Source organism: Gossypium hirsutum, chromosome D07, assembly GCF_007990345.1.
Source record: "Gossypium hirsutum isolate 1008001.06 chromosome D07, Gossypium_hirsutum_v2.1, whole genome shotgun sequence".
Classification (NCBI taxonomy): Eukaryota; Viridiplantae; Streptophyta; class Magnoliopsida; order Malvales; family Malvaceae; genus Gossypium; species Gossypium hirsutum.
Window position 1 is genome coordinate 2,635,516 of NC_053443.1, and position 15,785 is coordinate 2,651,300.

Genomic DNA, 15,785 nt, shown 5'->3' on the forward strand with positions numbered 1-15,785 from the left:
ATAAAACATCAAGTTTGTTTTACTAATTAAATGTTAGATTTTGTTACAACAATTAATACAATTAATAATTTGATAAATTTACTAATCAAATGTTAGATTTTATTACAACAATCAATACAATTAATAATTTGATAAATTTACTAATCAAATGTTAGATTTTATTACAACAATTAATACAATTAACAATTAATAATTTGATAATTTTACAAACAATTAATTTTAATAACAATTAGTTTTAATTTTATTAAAAAATAATTTTAATTTTAATTAAAAATGGGCCGGGCCGGGCTCAGGCCCCATATTTTTTCTTCGGGTCGGGCCTGGGCAAAATCTCAGGCCCATATTTCGGGCCGAGCTAAAAATTTTTTGTAATAGGTCTAGTTAACGCTGTTAATTTTTTGGTTAAATTTGTTGTCGTGACATTTTAAAATTAATAAAATCATTTGGTAGCTATGTAACTAAAAAAATGATATTATAATAAACCTGAGTTTAACAAAATAATTTCAACTGTGTTAAAGATTGATCATGAATTTTGAAATTTGGAAAGTAAAAAGATTAAATTCTTAAAAATAAAAAGTACATGGACTAAATTTTAAATTTACAAATAGTACAAGGACATGTGGCATCTTTTAACCTAGTTCTTAAACTCATTAAGTCAAATTCTATTGTTTTCACAATTTGATACAACAATCGTATTATTACATGTGTAATATCATGTCAGTTTACTACCATTTATATTATAACTAGAAATTTGAAATTCAAAAAATATATCAATTAAGAACGATATATAGACGAAATCTACAATTTTATACATAATATAAGACTAACAACAGAATTTAATAAACTTAACTACTATCATTCGGTTAAGAATAAATTTTTAAAATTGAAAAAGCAAAAGGAACTAATTTTGGCCAATTTGAAAAGTATAGAGACTAAAATTAATTAATTAAAGTATAGGTACTAAATAAAATACTTGTTCAAAGTACAGGGTCTAACCGCAGAATTTGACCAAAACAATTAGCATAACAGGTCCAGCCTTCCTCCGAGAAGAAAACGATTTTGTTTTAAAAGGCCTAAACGCCATACCTATACGCCTTTCCTCAAAATATGAAATAGAATTTTCACTGCGGTGACTGGAACAGAGATTCAAACTGAGACCGATCAGAGTGTCGGGTTCCGGTCAGTACTGTCAAATTCATGAACTCCTAATGAAATTTTTACATAATTAATTGGGTTTTGGGATTTTTTTTTAAATTCATTTCGAATGGGGAATCAATTCATGCTCTTTTAATTATTCTTTTACACATTTTGACGAATAGTTGGCGGGCTTGAAAGCTGAAAGCTTTTGCTTCTTGGCATTAATTCAATTATAATTTTTATTTTTATTTTTTTTCCTACCTGTGATTTTGGTGTGCCAGGTTCAAGAGCTTGAGGAGCCAAATTTTCTTCTTATCTACAATGTTTCATTCAATTAACTTCAATTTCTTCATCCCAATCTATATTGTCATCTTCATTGTTAGCAGCTCAACCTTCAGTCATGGGAAAATGCAAGTAACCTAAAAAAAACTATCAATTTTTGTGTCAATCACTTCTTTGATCTTTTTTTCACTTGTAAGATAAGAATGTCGCTGTTTTCCCTTGTTTTTATTTTTGCAGGCTAGACGGCGCCGTTTTGAATGTTGGAGAGGAGCTAAAGGCGGAAACTTTGCCGCTTAAATTGGGTTCTCGAGTCTATAAACTGCAAGGTCTAAAATCATTAACTTGGTACGAAGTGAAGATCTCGTATCCAGCTTCCGTATGTAATTTCTTTACTATGATTTTGCCTATTTGTGGCGTTTTCAGTTTCAAAAGCTGAGCTTTGATTTTTTATTGAAAGATTCCCGCTAGTTTTTCTTTGCAACTGAAGAAAGGGGATTTAGAGTCTGGGTTAAACAGGAACAGAAGATTGTTGAATACAGAGAAGTTGATATTCAAGACTGATAATCTTGACTCCATTAATGATCAGGTTTTGGCCTATGCTGGTGAACTTTCTTTTGATGCAAATTTAGTCTACAATGTTTGAAATATTATATAGAATTAAAGTAGTTTTATATGCTTCTGTAACTTTTTGTATGAGTTCGATGGGTATATTTCATGTTCTATTCACATTGATCATGTATGTTGAAGACGGTATTCTTGATTGATATGATAGAGATGTTGAACCAATTCAGAACTGCAGTATATGACAAATACAATTATATTGGTAAATTCAATGATTGGATTGTTAAGATATTAATCTACAAAAAAAAGTTACGGAAGTCTGTAAATCTACTTTAGTTTTACAGTAGGATTAAATCACTATTTGGGGTCTGAACTTGGCAACTTTTCCCGCATTGGTGCTTAAACTTTTTTTTTTGTTCAAGTTAGACCTTGAACTTGGGCAATTGTTCTCACATTAGAGCCTGAACTAGACAACTATTCCCACATTGAGGCTTGAACCTTTTTCTTTGTCCAAGTTAGTCCCTAAACTTGGTAATTTGTCCCATATTGGGACCTGAACTTGGCAATTATTCCCACATTGGGGCCTAAACTCTAGGGTTTTCAAGGACTAACTTGAGCAAAAAAAAAAGGTTCAAGCCCCAATGTGAGAAAAGTTGTCAAGTTCAGGCCCCGAAAAGTGATTTAACCCTTTACGTTAATGTAAGATTGTAAGTGGATTCTTCACATATATATATACACACACACACACACAGAGTAATGCTAAAGAAGCTCGGTTTTGCTCAGGGCGGATTGCACGTGTTGGTGACTGTGGAGCCCGAAGGTTTTGTGGCAATACCCAACACAAAGGAAAGAGAGTTCATCATCTTCAATATAGGTAAGCCAACTATTTCCTAGCTCCTTTTAGGCCCTTTTGATCCTGCAGAGGGTTCTTTGAAATTGGTTAGGGGAAAAGTTACAAATTTGTTTTAACATAATGTGATGAAAATGATGGAAGGAAAAAAATAAAGCAGATCCCGAAATAAATGCGATGATAGGTGGTGGTGGTGATGAAAAATGAATATGGTTGAAGAAGACGAAAAGTGCAGTGGTTGAGATAAAACATCACAGTAGTGAGTAGTGGAATAAATTCAAAATTTTACCGCCCATTTCGAGAGTAGTTTCAGTTTTTATATGCTGTCACACCCTGCTAGTTATGTTACTACGATATCATAAGCTGCTTCAGTTGTAGGACCTAGTACATAAAATGGCTGCAGGCAGCTTGAAAATACCATTCACTGATATATCACACACCTAGAGACTAGTAACACATTGCAATTAATTCACAAGTGAGGCCAATGCGCACGGCAACTTGTCATTGTATTCTGAACCTGATTCAATCTTCTTCATTACTTCCCTAGACATTTCGTTTTACTGATTCGCAACATTTCCACGTTATATTGAATAAGCCATCTGCATCATCAAATGCAACCTGTTCTGGCATTTGCTTGTTTGTTTCCATCTCTTTCGGCACTCGTTTATATACCCCTTTGACCTATCCTTCTGGTGCAAACACCAGTTTCATATTCACAAGATAACATGTCTTATGCTTAGTATGCTAATAAGCTCGATTTTTTTTTTCAGTTTGCGATGAACTGTTGTTGGGCATCCCTTACTATGCATGGTGGGTCGTAGCCTTTGTCGTGCTGTGTTTAGTATCGGCATTGATTATTCCTAGTTATCTGCCATCGTATCTGCTACGAGACCAGAATATTGCCAAGCAATCTTGAGACATTGTCGTTTAAGATGTATAAGTAATGATTGTATGAACCGCCATTTGTTACTTGTATATGTAAGGAGAATCGTTGCTGTAACCAAATTTTCAGAAATGTAGCTGAACCAACTCTTGGGAATGTCAACCAATTTTGCCTTAATCATCGTTTATGTTCGGTTCAAATAACCCTTTTGATTTGGATTCAAGTAAAGCCTTTATTTTCAAGTGGGAGGTGTATTAAGAGTTCACTTGTATCGGTTAAATATAAGTTAAAAGATCAAGGGTTTGTTTGTGTATATAAAATGTAAAGTTTTTTAAGTAATTTTTTTAGGCATAATGATTTATTTGATCTTCTAACTTTATAAAAAAATCATTTTAGCCCTTCATTTAATTTTTTGTTTGTTTTAGCTCTTAAACGTGCGTTGTTTGTCAAATCATCACAGCCTTGATTAACTTTGTTGATGTAGCATCTATGTGGTAAACTATGTGTATGCATGTAAGTAATTAATTTTTTTAAAATTAAATATTTTTTAATTGAATTTAAAAAAATTAATTAAATGTTTACATGGTATTCACATGCATGCTACATCAACAATGTTAACAAATGTTAATTTTTCCATTCATTTTGAAGGTGAGAAAATTTAAATAGAGTAAAATATTTTTTTATATAAAATTGAAGAATCAAATAAATTGTTATGTCTTTTTTATTAATATAGCTATTGCGGCACTAAAATTAAATAAATATATTTATCATTATTGTCGATACAGTTTTGATATGAATCATATTGATCGTTTATGTATTGTTCTTACATCAATATAAAGTAATATAATATTTGTTTCGATTAACATTTCAGTGTGTTTTGACCGTTTAAATGTCATCCTGAATCACCTTTTGTACGGATTGGAAAAAAAAATCTTCCTATTAACTAAAAAACAGAATTAAATAGGTTAGATCTACCCCGTAAATAAAAATATTTCTAACATTATTTGTGGAATTAAATTTATTCTCTAACAAATATTAACTCAAAAACAAACGCATGATTGTAGTATAATTCCTTTTTATTCCATCGTCAGAATTATACACAAAATAATAAATTAATTTGTAAATATATTTTTTTAAAAACGAAATATGTCAAATTGCAACGACTATGAATGGTGCAATAGACTGAGAAAAACTCAAAAAGCTGTTGTTTCGGTGCACGAATGGATGTGGCTTTTTAAGCCCAGATTTCATTGAAGTAAAGATCCCTGACCAAACAGCGGTTTGGGGACCGGATGGCCTCACCTATAACTGCTGATGGAACAAACCATCCGCCCCTCAAGTTGGAAGGCTCCTTCGAAAATTTCTGGCCTTGAATAAGATTATTTTGGTTTGAGCAATATATTTTGTTATAAAAAAATTATATTAATTATATATATTAAATAATATTTATATTAAATCATTAATTCAATAATAATTAAATTAATAATTTAAAACCTAAAAAAATTATCAAATTAAATAATCTAAACCAAAATATTTTTCTAAATTTATATTTAATATACTAAAATATTTATTATAGTATATTATATTTTTAAAAAGTTATTTTTAAATAAAATTTAATATAAATAATAAATAAATAATGAGTCGAGTTAGATTTATTTTTATTAAATTAAATTAAACTTAGACAAAAAAATAAATTTACTTTTTAAACAGAACCCAAATTTAAAATTATCTAAATATCTTACGATCGATCAGACCATCAGCACGTCTAACCTCGCGTCCAGAAATAAAACAACAAATAGCTGGTCTACGTGTCCACCAAACCTATACTTCTGAATTTTGACCGGTACCGGTTTTAACATGAACCGGTATCCAAAGCGAACTTTCGAGATCTTCAATGCTGGAAAGTTGACCGCAGAAACTAACCCCCATGTTTTTGGCTCGTAGAAAGTAGAACTTAGCTGTTTATGGGGAACTTTTGGTTAAACTATGATATTAGTAGATTTAGTCCCTATAATTTAATAAGATTATTCAAGTTCTGAAATTTAAATCCTAACTAGATGCTATCAGTTAAATTCATTAAATTCTATTTTCAAAATCTTATATGGCAACAGGCAGATATATTATCACACATAAAATGTCAAGCCAATTTTTTATTTTCATATATTACTCACAAAAAATTAGTTAATTGATTTAATGGTCTTTATGTATGACAAGATTAAATTTTCAAAATTCTAAAAATATATAGACTAAAAATGATTAAATTAGAGAACATTGACTAAATTTACAACTTTATACATAGCAAGGAACTAATAACAAAATCTAACCAAATGAATTCAACTATTACTATTTAGGTCATGACTAAAATTCCAAAATTCAGAAAATATAAAAACTAAAATTGACCAAATAAAAAAGTACAGTGACTAAAATGACTAAATTAAAGTATAAAACTCATAATGTACGCATAACACGGGGAATAATAGTAGAATTTGACCCATATTTTTTAAGGAGGTAAGACTTAAATTATGAATTCTGAGACTAAATGTAATTTTATAATTATATTATTTTTATAAGGGACGAAAACTGAAATTCTACCATTTGGACCAAGCTCCTGGCACTGCCTGTGTACGTGGAACTACACTCAGTTGCGGAAGACAAAAAGTAATAATTTAAAAAAATAAAAACAAAAATGAATCTAATCAGCAACAAAAGAGAACCCGAGAAAAGCATGTAATGTTACAAATTATAAACCCCATACACATATTATTTACGGTGTATGCATGCAAATTTGGATCAAAAACACACCAAACCAGACAGTAAATGCAACACTTTTAGATCGAGATCCTTCATATTATCATATCCTTGGATATTCCAAATCGCCCGCAGCTCCTGGCGGGGTATTATGCTTACCTTGAACGTAATTATGGACCCACGACAACGCGGTGATGACCGCCACGCCGCACCCACCTGAGAACAAGAACCTGGTTGTGACAAGCAAGATGGCTAGCCCAGCTGGGACGACAACCGGACTGAACAACACCATGAGTGGTGTCGCCATGACAAGAGCGATCACTGTGCCAGTAAAGGTTAACCCTGACAAGAAAAGAAACATTGCCCCCAGTGTGGTTGCCGTCAAAAACTTGGCCGTCTGGCGAGGTGATGGAGCTGAGTTGTTGAGCCTCCGAGTTATGGTCTCGCGTTTGTTTCGATCATTTGACATGATGAACGGCTCTGATTGTCTGGTCCGATCAACGACAAAAAAAATGGGCAAGAAAGTGAGAAAATGAAAGAGGAAGAGGAATTGAGAACTTGTAAGGAAGGTGAGAGAAAGGGATGGTAAAATAACCCTAGCAGATCCAACTGATAATATAGGATGATTTGTTTTTTCTATATCGGATTTAAGAGCACAAATTTTCATTAAAATTTTCAGTTATAATTGTATTATTTTAAAGGGACTAAAACTGAAAATTTATCATTTGGGACCAAGCCTCCGCCTCTGGCCGTGGAGCTACACTCTAAACAAAAGAGAATGTAAACAAATTATAAACCGCAAAAAACATATTATTTACTATGCATGCATGCTTGCAAATTTGGATAAAAAACACACCAAACCAAGCAGTAAATTTAACACTTTTAATTCGAGATCCTTCATATTATCATCATATCCCTAGCTCTACTTGCAAGCTTATTTCCTTCAATATTCCAAATGGTCCGCCGCTCCTGGGGGCGTATTATGCTTACCTTGCACGTAATTGTGGATCTAAGACAATGCAGTGATAGCTGCCAGGTCGAACTTGTTCGGATCTAGTGCCTTTGGTGTAGTATTCTCGTCTATATGTAATTGTATTTTTCGAATAAATTGGTTTAATGAAATATGCATCAGTTTCATTAGTATATCTATATATTGTCGTCGACGATTTTTGCACACAATGCAAGATGAAAGTAAATATTAGCTCACTGGTATCTAACATTTAACTAATATTAAGCGGTATTATGTGGTCGGATCGTAATGTGGAAAGACGACTTATATTAATAGATAATCTAAATATGTCCTCAGTTTAATCGAGATTGAGCAATTGATAGAAAGACTAGTATGTCATATATCAAGTCTAATTGGGGAGATACATTGTGTTGGTTATCGAAGTATACGACTCTTGAAAGATAGAAACATAGATATGACTGACTAAAATGACAGTATATTGGACATAACCCAAGTAGAATAAATCCTAAATTTGTTTATGAATTTATTAATTTGTGTCAACCATAGTGTGGCATACCTTAATCCTGAGTAGATGATAGACTATGCATGCGTGACTCGTATTCTTTGATATAAATGAAAGCTTAAGTTCTAATAGATAAGTAATCAAAAATTGGTACATTGGGCAAACGACTTTTGTGTATGTAGCATCATTTCACAACAATAATTCATAGCCCAAATAAAAAGTTATTGATGTTATCTCATCAGTTTTACATAATAGATGAAAAGTAAAACGTGGTTATGGATCATTTTTTCTTTGTGATAAATAATTTAACTACTATTTAATAGAACTAAAATCGATGATTTATCTAATAGAAATGACTAAAATAACAAAACTTAAAGTAGGTGATCAAAATAGGTAATCAAAATAGGAACACGAGTAAACTTAAGTGATTAAATAAGTAGTTTATCCTTAAAAAAATTAGTAATAATTTGAGACGAGTCCAATTGTTTTTTTACTTACGCCCTTGTTTGGCCCACGAAAGGAAATAAATAGGACCGTAGCCGTAGGACGTTAACTAGCTAACATGACAACCATGTGACGTTAGCCTCTTCTCCCTCATAATATAGACGCTCCCCTCTTCAGATCTCAAAAGAAGACAATTTAAAAAAACAACCGTTCCCTCCCACGTGGCACATTTTCCTAATCCGACCGTTGCAATGGGGGCTTCCTCCCAGATCCCTCCATAACCCCTCTTCCTTAACTCTGTAGGCCTCCCCCAAGATTTTCTTTCAAAAAAAAAAAAAATGGCGATCGCTGAGGCTCAACAACAAGAGAAGGTGAAGGTTTTTTTTTTGTGTGTGTGTGTGTGTGTTTTGTTTTTAATCATTAAAGAACCAAAGAAAGCCCAAAAATTCAGGGTTTTTTATGGAGAACAGTTCCGATAAGGGTTTTCTTCGTATGGAAAGTTTCAATTCTCCAATAAGGTTGATTTAGGGTTCTAGTTTCAAAGTTTAGAATTTTGACAATTTTGCGTCCTGTTTTGTGCCCTTTGAGATCTAGGATTAGCGGGTTTTGAAATTTTGGGGTTTTTTGAGACAATGTTGTGGATTTTTTAAATATAACTTGGTTTTTTTTTGGAGACAATGTTAGGGATTTTCTTTTATGTATGTATTTTAATTTGTTGATATCCATTATAGGTTTCTTCGGAGGTTCCGGCAGCTGAAAAGAAAAGATGGACCCTTGGCGATTTTGACATTGGGAAGCCTCTTGGACGGGGGAAGTTTGGCCACGTTTATTTAGCCAGAGAAAAAAGGGTCTGTTTCTTCTTCTTTTTTTCAATTATTTCTTCCTTTTTCGTTCATTTCTCCTTTCGGTCGGTAAGTTCGAAAAACAGACAAAATAGATCGGAAAAACCAAATGCTCACCCATTGTAATTATATTACTAGGCTGATCCTTATGTATTTTTCCAACAGAGCAATCATATTGTGGCCCTCAAAGTTCTTTTTAAAAGCCAACTACAACAATCTCAAGTTGAACATCAACTACGTCGAGAAGTGGAAATACAGAGTCACCTGCGCCATCCCAATATATTGAGGCTTTATGGATATTTCTATGATCAGGTATGAGCCTATATTGATGATTCAACGATGTATGTATGTAATTGAAAATGTTATGTATGAATTAACATTTGGTTTTCTGAATACAACCTTTTTGCAGAAACGTGTTTATCTGATTCTGGAATATGCAGCCAAAGGTGAACTTTACAAAGAACTGCAAAAATGTAAATACTTTAGCGAAAGACGAGCTGCTACCGTGAGTTTCTTCTTTTCCATTTCCCGATTGGATTGTTGTGCCTGTATTGTGTTCGATGGATTTATATGTTGCTTATGTTTTTTGCTGCAGTATGTTGCCTCTTTAGCTCGGGCACTCATTTATTGTCATGGAAAGCATGTCATACACAGAGATATCAAACCTGAGAACCTGTTAATCGGTGCACAGGTGATTCCTAACCTATGCCTAGTACTCGTTTGGTTATTCAATGAAAGTCTCATTGTGCTTATCTAGTCAATTCGGATTCCTTGTCAGGGTGAACTAAAGATTGCAGATTTTGGATGGTCTGTGCATACATTTAACCGAAGGCGGACTATGTGCGGTACACTTGATTATCTCCCTCCTGAAATGGGTATGTAGTAAACCATAGAACTAAGTGGTACACTGTAATGTTGCACTGTTTGTCATCTCATTGAACTAAGTTTCACCTTATATTTTATGTTCTCCACAGTTGAAAGTGTAGAGCATGATGCCAGTGTAGATATCTGGAGCCTTGGTGTGTTGTGCTATGAGTTTCTTTATGGAGTCCCGCCTTTTGAGGCCAAAGAACATTCAGATACTTATAGAAGGTAAACTCGAGCTGCGGACACTAGAGAATATGAGTAAAGCTTTTGGTTAATTTTCAATTTTGAGTAAGAGATGCAGTTTAGAAAGGTTCAAGTTCTGTTTTCAGTTTTGAGCTAAGAGTACCTCATTTGAGACTGAGTAACACTCTTACAAGGTAAATCCGAGCTGCGGATGCTAGAGAACATGATTAGGGCTTTTGGTTAATTTTCAAATCTGAGCTAAGATATGCATTTTAGAAAGGTTCAAGTTTTGTTTCAGTTTGAGCTAAGAGTACCTCTTTTGGGACCAGGAACACTCTTAGAATATTAATCCAAGCTCTGAAACAAAGAGAACGTGATTGAAACTTAAGTTTCCTTTTTCATAACTTGTTCACTAGGCCTTTGAGTACCTATCATAACTTGTTCACTCTTTTCCCCATTCATAGGATTGTGCAAGTGGATTTGAAGTTCCCTCCAAAACCAATAGTTTCATCTTCAGCCAAGGACCTCATTAGTCAGGTATCTTTTGTTGCTTTTATTAGTTGCAAATACATAAATATAACGTCAATGCTCCATCATTGGCATATACTGAACACACTTCAACATTATTTACAGATGCTTGTCAAAGATTCTTCCCAGCGCCTCCCACTACATAAGCTTCTTGAGCATCCATGGATTGTTCAGAATGCTGATCCATCTGGCATATATAAAGCTTAAGATACATTTGTTCCTCTATATTCTTTTCTTGATTATTGATTATGCAAAGAATGTTCTGTTACTTAAATTCCATGAATCCTTACTTTGCTTGTGTCTCCAATCTTTGTAGGAATAACATATATTTGTTAAATCACAATGCATTTCTTCTGTAATCCACTGTTAAATTACTATGATTTGTATCAGTGGCCTGTCTTACAGCAAAGGAACGTCCAAAGTTTCTGAACCATTAATGGTAGCCAAAATATTTACATATCTAGTGTTGGCATACACAATGCATTTCTTTTGTAATCCACTGTTAAATTACTATGATTTGTATCAGTGGCCTGTAACAGCAAAGGAACGTCTAAAGTTTCTGAACCATTAATGGTAGCCAAATATTTACATATCTAGTGACGGTATACTATGCGATGGAACTTTCAAGGGCATGTCTTTGGTCAATTCATTGACATTGTCTTTACAATCTTCCCATCCAAGATGCCATTCGCAGGATATTTCTCTTTCTTGGCTTCAGCTATATCTCTAGGTTTCAAGAAGCTTGGCTGGTTTGTTGAAGAGAGCAGCCTTGCCCACATCCTGTCGGTAATCACAACCTTGTTCTGTTTCTCGATGATTCGCTGTTGGTGAAACAAATTTGGTAAGGAAAAAGTAGTCCAAACAAAAATCAATGATTAAACATAATCGGACTGACCACTGGATTGAGGTTAATGGTTTCTAACATTAAACCGTGTTCACTAACAGAGAAGTTAATAAACATACGTTGAACGGAATGTAAGCATGTCTGCCATTGACAGGACCAACGGTGAAGCCTGTATACCCTGCCATTGCTCCATGAACTGCACCGTGAGCAAGTAGGGTGCAGTAGACATTATCTGAAGCAATGCTAGGAATAGCCCGGATCATGTATGTAGGGTCTGCAAACCAAATTTCTCAACTCAAATATATTGCACACATATATTTAAGAGGAAGAAAACAAAAATAAAGTGAACAGGATATTAACCTATATATTTAAGATTAATGGGCATTCTCTTCTTTGCAAAATGCTCCTATATATATGTAAGAAAGTATTTTAGTCTAAGATGTTATATCGAATCAGTAGCCATGTATCGAACAAAAGCCAGAGATTAGTCAATTGAAGGTAGCACCTTTATCTTGTGAGATATCCACAGCCCAACATCTTGAAGAAGCTTGTTACCAGAAGCATCTTGCTGGTCCACGGACTGCAAGCTTTTGGAAAGAAGTTCCTGTCCGGCTCCCTCAGCTATTACAATGACCATATGTCCGTTTTGTTTGAGTCGTTTTCCTATATATTCATAAAGTCCACCTTTTCCTTCGAGATAGAATGGTGACTCTGGAATCAAGCAACAATCGACATCACGGCTGGCAAGAGTAGCATACATCGCGATGAAACCTGCGGAGGATCAAAGATATGAAGCTAGGAAACACCTAGCATTATTAGCAACAGTTGGTCATGATTTCATACCGCAGTAGCGTCCCATTAGCTTTACAAGTCCAATGCCGTTCCCCATACTTTCAGATTCAACGTGTGCTGCTTTAATGGCACGTTGAGCCTCCTCAACCACAGTATCGAAACCAAATGATTTGTCAATAACCTAAAACAAAATCAGTAACCGCGCACAATACGCCATTCACGGATTAACTAACTTGTCGATCAAGTAACAAGGACAAAGTTTATAGATTATGATAAGTACCGGAATGTCATTGTCAATGGTTTTGGGAATTCCGGCAACAGCTACTTTCAAACCACGTCGCCTTATTTCCTTCCCAGAGCAAAATTAGTTAAGCTAAAGCATACATGATTTGACATTTATAGAAAATAGCTAATGGTAATACCTCAAAAATCACAGCTGCTCCTTTATGTGTCCCGTCACCTCCGATTATATAGACCTGAACCGCTAAAGGATATAATTAGAACCAACAAAATGTAGTTGGCATGTATTCAAATAAAACAGAGAGGAGGCTCCAATGAAAGCCTCTACTCTAGCGCTTTAACGCACCTGATTGATCCCACGATCCTGAATGCGGTCAACAATCTTGACAGAATCATGACCTCCTCTCGAGGTTCCAAGAATCGTACCGCCACGTTTATGGATATCATCGACAAACTTAGGTGTTAAGGTGATAGTGTTCTTCGCATAAAAACCCCTATATCCTCCCTAAATATGGATCATGCATATGTGCTAGTGAGATTACTACATGATGCTAAACCAAGTTATTATAGGTTTGAATGGCTAAAGATTGAAATTGCTTACATCGATTCCAAGAACTTTTCGGACACCATACATGTGATAGAGGCCACACACGATTTCCCTGATGACCGTGTTGAGCCCAGGACATAGACCACCACATGTTACAATGCATGCATTAACATCATCTGATTTAAAATACACCTGAGAAGCACACAGCATGTGACAATCAGTGAATTGTCCATTGCTTATCATTTTATAACTTTGAACCCCATAGCATTGAACCAAGATGACCAATTGTACCTTTTGGCGAGGTCCTGCGCGTCGAAAATGCACCCCTCTTGCACTTTCCTTGTGCACAACAATCTATGATTAAATAACTAGTGTGTCAGTCAACCATACTACTGATTAAGAACGTACAAAAATGAGAACAATCAAAATTTCAGTGCATTCCTTCATAAAACAAAGTTTCTAACGGAATATAGATATATATACATACTCCAAATAAAGGTAAAAATATAATGGAGGCCCCTGTACAAAGAGTCGGATTGCATTTTGCCCCTTTACTTAAAAAATGAACAAAATAGTCCTTATATATTATATCAAAGAACAAACTAGTCCTTCAATTAAAAACCCATTTATACTATTGAGAACTGGCTCATATAACAACCACACCAGTTTTTAACTCTACAAACAAATGAAATTTTTAACAAAAAGAAAATAATTTGTTATTTGATCTAACGAATGGGGATTAATTTACTCATTTTTTAAAACTAGAGAAGACTCCATGTACTTTCATTTTTTTTTCTAAATAAATTTCCCATAAAATTATTAAGTTCAAGCACTAAGAGAAGGATTCACCTCCTCAGTGACGGTATCATCCTCATCAACAAAGTATTGTCTGTGAAACAAAAACGCATGCAAATAAATTACTCATCTTGATTAGCAGATGAAAAAAAAAACTTAATTAAGGTTTGGTTTGGTTTACTCACTCGACAACTGAATAAGCTGGATTATTTTGTAATGGATTTGGATAACTCTGTCACATGAATAAAACACAAATAAATGAGAAATAAAAGAAAGCACATATTAAGTAAAGTTCAGTAACTCATTAACATACCCCCCACCCCCAAAAAAAATCTGGGTTCATTAATACTGACTAAAAGATAATAAAGGCTGCAAATGCAATTTCACCCTTTTAAGTACAAAACAAACACAGTTCACTCAAAGTTCCAATATCCCCATTTAATGAATCATTAAATATACAAACAGAAAGAGGAAGTACGGGGAGATGATCAAGGTAATCGGTAAAGTGAGGAACGTCTTGGAGCAGGAAACCGGCAGCACCGGGAACTAACTTGGTATGGGTATCATTGGGATTTCCCATCGACAAAGAAAAACGTGAACAGTTGGATTTTTTTCTGTTTGTGGTTAAAGAAATGGTGAAGGTATTAAAAGAGGGTGAGGATGGTGACATATAGAGGGTTTGTATTTGAAAAGAGAGATTCAGAGTGCCCATCAGAGCTGAGAGAGAAAAACAGGTGGTGGATGCTTATCCGAGTTGGATCGCCCACGTCAATATGCATGTAGCCCACGACAACATTTCGAAATGGATCCTTATCCCAGGTTCCTTCTTTTTTCTGTTGGTTCAAAAACTGGAGGCGCCGCATTTTATGTTTTCTCTGAATTTAACTGTACGGGTAATTGTGAATTTAATTTTCATATTTTCTATTTTAGAAATTTAGATTATTTATTTTTAGATATCAAAACTTAACGTTGTTAATTTTATTGATCTAACATTGGGAAATAAAAAAACAAATACTAATTAACTTGAACTTAACAAAATATCTTTAATAGTTTTAACAATTAAATCTGATTTTTAAAATTTAAAAAGTAAAGAGACTAAATTCTAAGTTTATTAAGAGTACAGAGGCTAATAGTATAGCTCAACCTTTATTTCATAATTTTAATCTTATTAGTTTTTTATCCAAAATTAAAGAAAGCATTGAATATTTTAATTTTTAATAAAATGAATAAATAGTTTATTTCAAAAATAAGATTTTTAATAATAAAATTAATTTAATATTTTCAATATTAAGTGATAAGTAATTATCTATTTATCATGTTCAACTTTTTTTTTTGAATTTTTTATATTAAGTGAAAAGATAATGTAGTTAATAAACACACTTTTGATTTTTTTGTAACACTCCCTAACCCCAAACCGTCGCCGGAACAGGGTTACGAGGCATTACCGGATATATCAAATGATTTACAAATAATTCTTAAATAAATAACCAACATACTATAATAAATCATAAATTCATATGTTTGTTTACCAATTGACTTCATTTTTTTTCATTTATTTTATTTTATTTATAAATTTCGGCAATATTTCTGCTTATTTTTACATAAAACCCCTACAATTTAAAATCATATTATTTTCAAATATAATCAAATCAACCAATTCATGTCACATTCTCATTAAATAAAAATAGATAAACTTCTTTCATTATAATTCATAAACTTTTAATACTAACATTTTTAACCATTTATATTAAAACATAATAACCTATATAC

At 33.4% G+C, this 15,785-nt stretch overlaps 4 protein-coding genes across 6 annotated transcripts; 2 read left to right on the forward strand and 2 right to left on the reverse strand.

The window, feature by feature from the left end:
- The first annotated feature begins 1,055 nt into the window (after positions 1-1,055).
- Positions 1,056-3,890, forward strand: LOC107953866 (uncharacterized). Of its 2 annotated transcripts, none has more exons than XM_016889305.2 (6): positions 1,056-1,179; positions 1,419-1,547; positions 1,657-1,795; positions 1,877-2,005; positions 2,764-2,854; positions 3,601-3,890. In XM_016889305.2, exons 2-6 carry the CDS (start codon positions 1,459-1,461, stop codon positions 3,744-3,746), a joined length of 594 nt encoding a protein of 197 aa, XP_016744794.1. In that variant the 5' UTR covers positions 1,056-1,179; positions 1,419-1,458; the 3' UTR covers positions 3,747-3,890. The 2 variants fall into 2 exon arrangements, with proteins under 2 accessions (XP_016744794.1, XP_016744795.1); XM_016889306.2 differs by having other exon boundaries at positions 1,098-1,179; positions 1,877-2,021.
- A 2,297-nt stretch (positions 3,891-6,187) lies between these two features.
- LOC107956589 (oleosin 14.9 kDa) lies at positions 6,188-7,319 on the reverse strand. The gene has a single exon (XM_016892199.2). It carries the CDS (start codon positions 7,126-7,128, stop codon positions 6,565-6,567), a length of 564 nt encoding a protein of 187 aa, XP_016747688.2. The 5' UTR covers positions 7,129-7,319; the 3' UTR covers positions 6,188-6,564.
- A 1,169-nt stretch (positions 7,320-8,488) lies between these two features.
- On the forward strand, positions 8,489-11,256 carry LOC107953864 (serine/threonine-protein kinase Aurora-1). Its single transcript, XM_016889304.2, has 9 exons — positions 8,489-8,748; positions 9,109-9,225; positions 9,385-9,531; positions 9,629-9,724; positions 9,815-9,910; positions 9,998-10,094; positions 10,194-10,311; positions 10,734-10,806; positions 10,903-11,256. Exons 1-9 carry the CDS (start codon positions 8,716-8,718, stop codon positions 11,002-11,004), a joined length of 879 nt encoding a protein of 292 aa, XP_016744793.2. The 5' UTR covers positions 8,489-8,715; the 3' UTR covers positions 11,005-11,256.
- LOC107953863 (ATP-dependent 6-phosphofructokinase 6) lies at positions 11,197-14,788 on the reverse strand. Of its 2 annotated transcripts, XM_016889302.2 has the most exons (13): positions 14,494-14,787; positions 14,201-14,247; positions 14,070-14,109; positions 13,512-13,574; positions 13,275-13,412; positions 13,020-13,178; positions 12,856-12,909; positions 12,714-12,782; positions 12,485-12,614; positions 12,147-12,412; positions 12,002-12,047; positions 11,761-11,915; positions 11,197-11,618 (listed from the first exon to the last, which is right to left on the reverse strand). In XM_016889302.2, exons 1-13 carry the CDS (start codon positions 14,725-14,727, stop codon positions 11,439-11,441), a joined length of 1,581 nt encoding a protein of 526 aa, XP_016744791.1. In that variant the 5' UTR covers positions 14,728-14,787; the 3' UTR covers positions 11,197-11,438. The 2 variants fall into 2 exon arrangements, with proteins under 2 accessions (XP_016744791.1, XP_016744792.1); XM_016889303.2 differs by lacking the exons at positions 14,070-14,109; positions 14,201-14,247 and having other exon boundaries at positions 14,494-14,788.
- Positions 14,789-15,785: the final 997 nt, after the last annotated feature.

What these genes read in the sequence shown, in the direction of transcription:
- LOC107953866 (XM_016889305.2), top strand. Translation starts at nt 1,459, where the DNA reads ATGTTTCATTCAATTAACTTCAATTTCTTCATCCCAATCTATATTGTC. An exon ending in ACCTTCAGTCATGGGAAAAT is followed by an intron (nt 1,548 to 1,656) that starts GCAAGTAACCTA and finishes TTATTTTTGCAG; the next exon opens with GCTAGACGGCGCCGTTTTGA. An exon ending in GTTCATCATCTTCAATATAG is followed by an intron (nt 2,855 to 3,600) that starts GTAAGCCAACTA and finishes TTTTTTTTTCAG; the next exon opens with TTTGCGATGAACTGTTGTTG.
- LOC107956589 (XM_016892199.2), bottom strand. Translation starts at nt 7,128, where the DNA reads ATGAAAATTTGTGCTCTTAAATCCGATATAGAAAAAACAAATCATCCT.
- LOC107953864 (XM_016889304.2), top strand. Translation starts at nt 8,716, where the DNA reads ATGGCGATCGCTGAGGCTCAACAACAAGAGAAG. An exon ending in ATGGATATTTCTATGATCAG is followed by an intron (nt 9,532 to 9,628) that starts GTATGAGCCTAT and finishes ACCTTTTTGCAG; the next exon opens with AAACGTGTTTATCTGATTCT. An exon ending in CATTCAGATACTTATAGAAG is followed by an intron (nt 10,312 to 10,733) that starts GTAAACTCGAGC and finishes CCCCATTCATAG; the next exon opens with GATTGTGCAAGTGGATTTGA.
- LOC107953863 (XM_016889302.2), bottom strand. Translation starts at nt 14,727, where the DNA reads ATGGGCACTCTGAATCTCTCTTTTCAAATACAAACCCTCTATATGTCA. An exon ending in AGGATCGTGGGATCAATCAG is followed by an intron (nt 12,910 to 13,019) that starts GTGCGTTAAAGC and finishes TTAGCGGTTCAG; the next exon opens with GTCTATATAATCGGAGGTGA. An exon ending in GAGCAGCTGTGATTTTTGAG is followed by an intron (nt 12,783 to 12,855) that starts GTATTACCATTA and finishes TGCTCTGGGAAG; the next exon opens with GAAATAAGGCGACGTGGTTT.